Source organism: Oncorhynchus nerka, linkage group LG25 (assembly GCF_034236695.1).
Source record: "Oncorhynchus nerka isolate Pitt River linkage group LG25, Oner_Uvic_2.0, whole genome shotgun sequence".
NCBI classification, from domain to species: domain Eukaryota; kingdom Metazoa; phylum Chordata; class Actinopteri; order Salmoniformes; family Salmonidae; genus Oncorhynchus; species Oncorhynchus nerka.
This window is the reverse complement of record NC_088420.1, coordinates 57,390,802-57,401,284: the sequence shown is the minus strand read 5'-3', so window position 1 is coordinate 57,401,284 and position 10,483 is coordinate 57,390,802. Positions and strand designations below refer to the sequence as shown.

Sequence of the window (10,483 nt, the reverse complement as noted above, 5' to 3'; positions counted from 1 at the left end):
ACGAAGTGGTAGGCCACACAAGCTTACAGAATAGCGTGCAAAAATTGCATGTCCTCGGTTGTAACACTCACTACGAGTTCCAAACTGCCTCTGGAAGCGACGTGAGCACAATAACTGTTCGTCGGGAGCTTCATGAAATGGGTTTCCATGTTTCCAAGCCTAAGATCACCATGCACAATGCCAAGCGTCTGCTGGTGGTGTAAAGCGCGACGCTATTGGACTCTGAGGCAGTGGAAAAGCGTTCTCTGGAGTGATGAATCACACTTCACCATCTGGCAGTCCGACGGACGAATCTGGGTTTGGCGGATGCCAGGCGAACACTACCTGCCCCAATACATGGTTCCAACTGTAAAGTTTGGTGGAGGAGGAATAATGGCCTGGGGCTATTTGTCAAGGTTCGGGCTAAGCCCCTTAGTTCTAGTGAAGGGAAATCTTAGAGTTACAGCAAAAAATGACATTCTAGACGACTTTGTGGCAACAGTTTGGGGAAGGCCCTTTCCTGTATCAGCATGACAATGCCCATGTGCACAAAGCGAGGTCCATACAGAAATGGTTTGTCGAGATCGGTGTGGAAGAACTTGACTGGCCTGCAAAGAGCCCTGACCTCAACCCCATCGAACACCTTTGGAATGAATTGGAACGCCAACTGCAAGACAGGCCTAATCGCCCAACATCGGTGCCCAACCTCACTAATGCTCTAGGGGCTGAATGGAAGCAAGTCCCCACAGCAATGTTCAAACATTCAGTGGAAAGCCTTCCCAGAAGAGTGGAGACTGTTATAACAGCAAAGGGGGGAACAACTCCATATTAACACCCATGGCATTGGAATGAGATGTTCAACAGGTGTCCACATACTTTTGGTCATGCAGGGTTACATGTCTTGTGGTGTGTATAACAATTTGTTCATGTGTTTCAAAGTGCATTGATACATTGTATTATAATGAATAAAACCGGGACAAACTTTGTTATAATAGAGGGCGAGGTGAAGATAAACATGTGCTGTTGCTATGACAGCATCAACAGGAAATAGGAAGGGTCTTATACTGCCAGAGCAGTTTAAATCATCGCCTGAAAGTTGGTTGGCGAGGTCATAACTTTCCCATCTGAGAAATAAACACACACACACACACACAAATTAAGGGATGGCATTGATGTAACATCAAAAAATGATTTTGATTTGACAATGAATTTGCACACATTGTCTAAACTTTCTCTACGAAAAAATAATCTCACCCTCACCCCATTCACCTCCAGTAGCGCTTTACAGTGCTCACTTCCACGACCCATCCCCTGGCCTGCTGTGGTCACCATGCCAACCTGAGGAGGCTCTCCAGCCCCTCTGCTCTGCGGCTTTGTCCTAAATTGCACCCCATTCCCTATATAGCGCGCTAAAGTCCATAGGTTCTGGTCAAAAGTAGCGCACTATATAGGGAATAGGGTGCCTTTTAGGATGCATCCTCTGTGTGTGTCTGTAGAGAATTGATGAAGTCCCAGGATAATTACTAGCTCATTATGAAGCAGAGCCAAGTTAATAGGCTGCAGCCAGCCACACACACACACACACCCACACACACACACAGCTGGGAAGTAATGAATGGAAAACACTCAACGATGAGGTTACATCCAGACAGCTCTCGCTCTCTCTTGCTCTCTCTCTTTATGTGCATAATAAACACAGCTTTACAGAAAACAGATTGGAGAGAATTGAGAAATGATTGCCCCTCCATTTATACCCACTACTACATCTCTTAATCCCTGTGTCCCAGAGCGTGTGTGTAGCTCGTAGTCATATCTATGCTCTCTGTGTCATACACATCTGAGATGCTTGTGTTTTCCCCTAGAGGCCTTCCCTGTTCCACAAAGCCAACCAGAGCTAGTCCACCCACACAACACACACAAACTGAGAGTGTGTGGCTGGCTGTTTTAAGCTCCAACCTCCCAGTCTATGGCTCCCATACCTCACACAGCTAGATAGAGCTATTACATGGGTACCAGTGATCCACACAGTCAGATACAGCTAGCTACAGTATCTTATTTTCATATTTTACTTTTTTGATACTGCTATCTATCTAGAGTTAGAACACTGTACTCATACATACATATATATATATTTTTTTATCTCTATGCATCTATGTACCATCCTCATTCCTTCCCTCTCTCTCTGCACTTATTCCTGACATGCCGGTAGTCACAAATTCGGTCACGCAGGCTCAAACATACACACACACGGCACTGCCAGATAGGTGACCCACATCGCAGAGGCAGAGGAAATCTGTTTTCTTACCCCCCCCCCTGCCAGGCTAAGCAGCATCTCTTTCTGTGAACATCAACACTACACTAGAAACCCATGGATGGCCGCCCTGTTGGAGACAACACACACAAGAGAGAGAAAGAGGGGTCATTTTTGCCATAGTTACACTGGAATCGATCCACGGACAGACAGACCTTGATTCACTGCAGTGTTAGACGGAAACTAGACGGGAGAGAGCTTAGTAGTGGAATCATGTCATGATATATCATGGCCAGTCGAGGATGCTGTTGCACTGTTCAGGTAACTATTCATCAGGATTTATGTTGAAGCACTTACACCCCCTTGTGGTTATAGAACAGACCTGGACAGTTGACAGCTCAACTTTATCAATGGAGAAACCTCAGACATGAATGAACTAATAATTACTTTATTTCATTAGTTTATTCATTATTTTGACCATTACTGTCATCCATACCACTAAGGTGGTATTCCTGACTTTAATTTTTTTTTTTAAATCATAGGCAAATATCTGACAGGCAAGCACAAAATATCCCACTCGCTCAAATATCATGGAGTGGTTTGTTGACTACATTTTTTTGTTTAATTTAAACAGAATTGTCGCATACAAGAAGGCACATAATGTATGAGAGCAGATAAATCATATTATTATGTAGTGAAGATGAATAAGAGTCTGTAATGAATCTAATCCATGTTCACTGTAGATGAATAAGAGTCTGTAATGAATCAAATCCATGTTCACTGTAGATGAATAAGAGACTAATGAATCTAATCCATGTTCACTGTAGATGAATAAGAGTCTGTAATGAATAAAATCCATGTTCACTGTAGATGAATAAGAGTCTGTAATGAATCAAATCCATGTTCACTGTAGATGAATAAGAGACTAATGAATCTAATCCATGTTCACTGTAGATGAATAAGAGGCTGTAATGAATCAAATCCATGTTCACTGAAGATGAATAAGAGACTGTAATGAATCTAATCCATGTTCACTGAAGATGAATAAGAGACTGTAATAAATCTAATCCATGTTCACTGTAGATGAATAAGAGACTGTAATGAATCTAATCCATGTTCACTGTAGATGAATAAGAGACTGTAATTAATCTAATCCATGTTCACTGTAGATGAATAAGAGACTGTAATGAATCTAATCCATGTTCACTGTAGATGAATAAGAGACTGTAATAAATCTAATCCATGTTCACTGTAGATGAATAAGAGACTGTAATAAATGAATAAGAGACTAATCCCATGTTCACTGTAGATGAATAAGAGACTGTAATAAATCTAATCCATGTTCACTGTAGATGAATAAGAGACTGTAATAAATCAAATCCATGTTCACTGTAGATGAATAAGAGACTGTAATAAATCTAATCCATGTTCACTGTAGATGAATAAGAGACTGTAATAATCAAATCCATGATGAATAAGAGACTGTAATAAATCTAATCCATGTTCACTGTAGATGAATAAGAGACTGTAATGAATCTAATCCATGTTCACTGTAGATGAATAAGAGACTGTAATGAATCTAATCCATGTTCACTGTAGATGAATAAGAGACTGTAATAAATCTAATCCATGTTCACTGTAGATGAATAAGAGACTAATGAATCTAATCCATGTTCACTGTAGATGAATAAGAGACTGTAATGAATCAAATCCATGTTCACTGTAGATGAATAAGAGACTAATGAATCTAATCCATGTTCACTGTAGATGAATAAGAGACTGTAATGAATCTAATCCATGTTCACTGTAGATGAATAAGAGACTGTAATGAATCAAATCCATGTTCACTGTAGATGAATAAGAGACTAATGAATCTAATCCATGTTCACTGTAGATGAATAAGAGACTGTAATGAATCTAATCCATGTTCACTGTAGATGAATAAGAGACTGTAATAAATCTAATCCATGTTCACTGTAGATGAATAAGAGACTGTAATAAATCTAATCCATGTTCACTGTAGATGAATAAGAGACTGTAATAAATCTAATCCATGTTCACTGTAGATGAATAAGAGACTGTAATGAATCTAATCCATGTTCACTGTAGATGAATAAGAGACTGTAATAAATCTAATCCATGTTCACTGTAGATGAATAAGAGACTGTAATGAATCTAATCCATGTTCACTGTAGATGAATAAGAGACTGTAATAAATCTAATCCATGTTCAGGTAAATTCTTCAGGTGTATCAAAACAGAGGAACATAAATCATCTCTGTACCCCCTGTTTAGCAGGTACTATAGTTAGAAATTAAAATGTTAAAACGGTAATTACATAATAATTGCAAAATTCCGGTAACTTTCCCCAAATTCACAGTTGGAAGATTCCTGGAATCAAAATGGGAATAAGCAGAGAATTGGGAATCCTAATAAAACAGGATTTATGGAAAACATGGACATTTTGGGAAAGTTACCCGAGTATTGCAACACTAGAACCATCTTAAACTGTGCTGTAAAATAAAGTATTACCCAAATCTCATACTGTACATACAGTCAGCAGCAGGTAAATAACAACAACCCTGTCTGTGCGTGACTAGGTCAATACAAACAAACAAATTAGAGGAAATGTTATTACAACAAACAAACATTAGATATGGTCTGTCATCTGCCACATACAGATACTAGTCCTCGTACTAGTCGACCCCCCAGACGTCCCATAAAATATACTCATTTTATGGCTTAACTTGAAGCAAACCTGTAGGGTCCTCTGTCCACTGTGGGGTATATGTAAGGCTGCTCAATGCTCAGTTGCTTCTCATTGTACTAGAGTAGCTAGCTAGCCTATCACCCACTGGAACAGAACAAGTGTTTCAGAGGAACAGTAAAAGAACCCAAAGCCTCATATGACAGTGTTATAGAGAGTCCACTACTTCCTCTAGAAGGTCAACAAACATCAATCAATTGGCCAAATCAACCTTATCAGTCCCTCCTCCTCTCCGAGAAATACTTTCTCTATCTATTAATGATAACTATTGGCATTCGGTATTATTGAAATATGGAAATAGTAGGGGCGACTGAGATAAACAAATTTATGCAATTTAAGGAAGGGTGGCAAACAATAATGCAGGCACTAGGGATGGGGGTGTGAGCATGCTGTTTCTGGGCAGATGAGATGTAGTCATTGTTTGGCTGTGTCTGTAATTTGTTGTTCGTATGTATACGTTTCTATATGAAAAAATATATATATGATTCTTTTTTTTACATCCCCCAAACCTTCAGACAGCATCCCGTCATTTCTCCATCTAGAGGGAAACAGAGAACATCCTTTCCTATAAACAAACAAACAAACAAGTGGCTGTTAAAAAAACAAAACAATCAAACATATTTCACTTTTAAAATGTATCCAATAAAAGAAGTAAACTAACCAAGTCATCAACAGTTGTAAAATAAGGCTGAAAACTTCTGACTGCAGGCAAGGTAATAAAGAAGGAATGAGGATTGGCTGTAAGACATAAGCCTTAAGACATAAAAGATCAAAACAAGATGTCCACCTCCCTGACTCCTGTATTGTGGACTGTAGTCTCTGTAGTAGAATGTTGGGAGGGCCGCCCATCAAGGCTGAGTTGTGTGTGTGCGTGTGTGTATTGATGGCGTGGATAGGGTGAAGAACCATGAACCTCTGCGACCGTAAGACAACCGTGATGCAACCGTGCCCTCTGATGATTGTGTGCCGTGACCAACCTACCAACCCTGTCAGAGACATTGGAGATTGTGATCCAGCAATATACTGTATAATGAACAGTTAGTAACCATGCTTTACCCAGCTCCCATCTTTCCCCAATCATGCCTGCTCTATCGCAATTATTCTGCACTATGCACGTGATCTGACTGTCTGGAAATTATTTGTTGTAGTATGTTCTGGACAGCATCCCCTCTTCTGACCAATGGAGAACCTATATGTTGAAGTCAGTAGTCTCTCATGATGGACTTAACACTGCAAGACTTGTTTCTGGGAGCATCGATTAAACCTTACAATTGCAAGAAACAGCATTGATCAAGGATTACAACATTCTTAAGCAGTGTGGTTGTCGTTTCTGTTGTTATGTCAGTCATTGTGTGTTCATTCACCCCACAATGTCTTGATATTCAGTGTTATTCTAGGTGATGCGATTAACCAGTCAGTGACCATGCTTCACTAGCTCCATTTCCCCCCAGCGGACTTCTTTTGCATTGTGCACCTTCTGCATTTTACTACATCAATAGGCTGTTTTGTTGGAGTTCTGAGATCAGTCCATAGATCATTTGTTGCAGTGAGTGACATGGACAGCATTAGACTATTGTCCCCCCTCAGGCTGGCACCAGGACCCTCTCCACAGCACACTGTAGATTCTCCCAGTTCCTCCAGAACAGCGCCAACAGACACATGCCCAGGAAGGTGCCCATCACGTGGCGACGGCTCCGCAGTAGGGGTGCGGCGAACTTGGCGGCCGTGGAGACGCATACAAGGATCACGGTGACGATGGCGAGCATGATGTTGATACTTTTACCCAGAAGCACCCTGGCATCACGGGACTCAAGCTGTACGGTTTGTTGCTGCTGCTGCTGGAGCTCTAGTTTAGAGACCCGCGTCTGGCATGACTCTAGGGCCTCCTGTAGAGGGGGAGGGAGAGGGGGAGAGAGAGGGAAGGAAGAACGTGGTCTATAAACCCTGTCTAGAAAACGTCGCCTTTGGGTTCAGAATTCAATTTCAACATAGAAGCAATGGGATTTGTTTCAAATAAAAGCAGTTTAGAGAGTAATCTAGATTGTGTGCAGTGTTTCCCCTATATTAATTTATAGGGGAAACTGCAAAAAATATGATGTCATTTTTTAAATATAAATTTATTTCAATTGATAGTCATTGGCTCTATGACTGGAAGTCTATGGGAACAGCTAGCTGCTGTCATTGTACTGACGACAGTAGCAATGCACCAGTGTGTGTGTACAGTACCTGTATGTCTCTAGCCCTCTCGTAGGCTTGGTAGGCCACTCTCTCCTCAATGCTGGCCAGCTCCTGTTTCAGGTCGGCTGTCTCGGCCTGGTGGAGCTCAGTCAGATCATTCAGCTGGTCCTCCAACCGCTCACACCTACCAGGAAATACAATTATATTTACACTGTGATTGGTCATACCTACCAGGAAATAGAATTACATAAACACTACAATTGGTAAATCCCAGTCTTAGATCAGTTAGGATCACCACTTTATTTTAAGAATGTGATATGTCAGAATTATAGTAGAGAGAGGGATTTATTTCCGCGTTTATTTCTTTCATCAAATTCCCAGTGGGTCATTTTGCCACAACGTTGGAAGTATGCTTGGGGTCATTGTCCATTTGGAAGACCCATTTGCGACCAAGCTTTAACTTTCTTTACTGATGTCATGAGATGTTGCTTCAATATATCCACATCATTTTCCTGCCTCATGTTGCCATCTATTTTGTGAAGTGCACCTGTCCCTCCTGCAGCAAAGCACCCCCACAACATGATGCTGCCACCCCTGTGCGTAATGGTTGGGATGGTGTTCTTCGGCTTGCAAGCCTCCCCCTTTTTCCACCAAACATAACAATGGTCATTATGACCAAACAGTTCCATTTTTGTTTCATCAGACCAGAGGACATTTCTCCAAAAAGTTTTTGTTTTGTCGTCGTTATAAGTTATTGTGTGTAGATTGATGAGGGAAAAAATGATTTAATAAATTTTATAATAAGGCTGTAACGTAACAAAATGTGAAAACAGCCATGGGGCCTGAATACTTTCCGAATGCACTGTATAGTGTATATAACTGTGACCTGACCTGTATCTCTCCTCTTGCAGCGTTTGGGTGATGAAGCTGTAGTCTTTCTTGAACTGGGTCTTGAATCCCTCCATGTCCTCCTCCAGCTGCCCCTGGGCCTCCCTGATCTCCCTAACCTCTTCCGTGGTCAGGCCCAGCCTCTCCTGGCTGTCCCCAGACTCCAGGATCTGCCCTGGGGTCATCACCGCCCCGACACCCACTTCTAGACCCAGGCCAACGCCCAGAGCCATTGCGTTCCCGTTGCTGTCCGCCGACAGGGACGTGCCCGAGGAACACTCGTCATCGCTGGTGTACTTGGGCGTGGACGTGGCGGCAGGGGTCTTCCCACTCACTAAGGTGGCGCTCCCACTCAAGGCCCGCCCTGTTCCTTCAGAGTGGAAGGGAGAGGGCGTGTCGAGGTAGGTCTTCAGGTGAGCGATGTTGTCGGCACTGCCAAACTTGTTCCTGAAGAAAAAGAGAATAAAGAAGATGAACTTGTATTATCTATCGTCAGAGATGAACAAATCTGTGTCCTATGGTGGCCTGATGAATCCATATCCACTGCAGCCACTGAGGGTGTGCGATAAGACCAGCTGTTTCTTCTGTCTGGTCAGCATGGAACACTGCATCGGTACCTGATGAGGTTGGCAAAGTCCCGGGGCTTGCTGAAAAAGAAGGGTGGCGAGAGCGAGACGCCAGGCCCTACTGTCTTGATCTTGTCCAGTGGGTGTCGTCCACTACCACTGCTCACGTTGCTCACGGTGTGGCTTAGCATGTCCTTTGAGCTCTCTTTAGAGATGCTGTGGTGTTGGGAGCTGGCGTCCTTCTCGCTGCTGTCCTTCATCTTCTTATGATACTGCTCAAGCTTTTTCTGCATGTGGGCAATGCTGTGAGCTGACTTCTGGTTCTTCTTCTCAAACACATGCTTGATGCGCCCCACCTGCATCAACATTTACATAAGGGGGACATTTAGCAATCAGATTCTATTCTTGTAATAAAATATGAGTGTGAGTGCGAGTGCAAGAAAGAAAAGAAAGTACAAGCGTTAAAAAGGTAAACACCTGCTGCTTGTCGACACTGTTCACCAGTTTCAGGTACTCTATCACATTGTCGTCCCGTGACTCCTTCTCAATCTTCAGTTGCTCTGTCACCTTGGGAAGGAGAAGAAGGATACTTTATGGTCCATGTTCCTTACAGAAAGGTTTGTGGTCATATGCACATCTTTAAAAACGTAGGTGTTGGGCCAATGAGGAATACATGTAAAGAACAGGAAGGCCTGCACACTGTTTAATGCTCCAAATTCACCGCTTTATTGACAACATTTCCATTCGAAATGGATATTCATCAAGTCAAACAGACAGCGCTCACATCCCAAAATATACACAATTCATACATGGCGGTGTGGAAACAATTCAATTCAATTTTGCGCATAGTCAATCATAATTAATCACAGAGGTACATACAGTGCATTCGGAAAGTATTCAGACCCATTGATCATTTTGTTACGTTGCAGCCTTATTCTAAAATGTATTCAATGTATTTTTCCCTCAACAAACTACACACAATACTCCATAATGACAACGCGAAAACAATATTTTTGAAAATTTTACTAATGAAAAATGAAATGAAAAAAATGAAATGGCTTAGTTACATAAACTACCGTTCAAAAGTTTGTGGCCACTTATAAATGTCCTTGTTTTTGAAAGAAAAGCACATTTTTTGTCCATTAAAATATCATCAAATTGATCAGAAATACAGTGACAACATTCTTAATGTTGTAAATGACTATTGTATCTGGAAATGGCTGATTCTTAAAAAATTTAATATCTACATAGGTGTACAGAGGCCCATTATCAGGAAACATCACTCCTGTGATCCAATGGCACTGATCATTAGAAAACCCTTTTGCAATTATGTTAGCACAGCTGAAAACGGTTGTGCTGATTAAAGAAGCAATAAAAATGGCCTTCTTTAGACTAGTTGAGCATCTGGAGCATCAGCATTTGTGGGTTCGATTACAGGCTCAAAATGGCCAGAAAAAAGACCTTTCTTCTGAAACTGAGCAATCGGGGGAGAAGGGCCTTGGTCAGAGAGCTATGCCCTGGTCACCATATGTGAACTGATTGCCCCCCATCTATCTTCAGAGTTCGTACTGTTAGTTGACGTAAACTGGGATATGCTTAACTTCTTATGGCTGGGGGGCAGTATTGAGTAGCTTGGATGAATAAGGTGCCTAAAGTAAACAACCTGCTCCTCAGTCTCAGTTGCTAATATATGCATATTATTATTAGTATTGGATAGAAAACACTCTGAAGCTCCTAAAACTGTTTGAATGGTGCCTGTGAGTATCACAGAACTCATATGGCAGGCAAATTCCTGAGTTGAAATCAAAACAGAAAGTGAGAAATCTGAGCTTTGTATGTATTCACCAGAGTCCCC

At 41.7% G+C, this 10,483-nt stretch overlaps 1 protein-coding gene across 1 annotated transcript in view; it reads right to left on the bottom strand.

The window, feature by feature from the left end:
* Positions 1-4,377: 4,377 nt before the first annotated feature.
* LOC115109725 (transmembrane and coiled-coil domain protein 3-like) overlaps positions 4,378-10,483 on the bottom strand; it is a 42,985-nt gene continuing 36,879 nt past the window's right edge. Inside the window, exons 3-7 of the mRNA XM_029634999.2 lie at positions 9,106-9,195; positions 8,680-8,984; positions 8,066-8,509; positions 7,223-7,358; positions 4,378-6,882 (exon numbers count right to left, since the gene is read on the bottom strand). Coding sequence (XP_029490859.1) covers positions 6,580-6,882; positions 7,223-7,358; positions 8,066-8,509; positions 8,680-8,984; positions 9,106-9,195 — 1,278 coding nt within the window. The 3' untranslated portion in view covers positions 4,378-6,579. The remainder of the gene's footprint in view (positions 6,883-7,222; positions 7,359-8,065; positions 8,510-8,679; positions 8,985-9,105; positions 9,196-10,483) is intronic.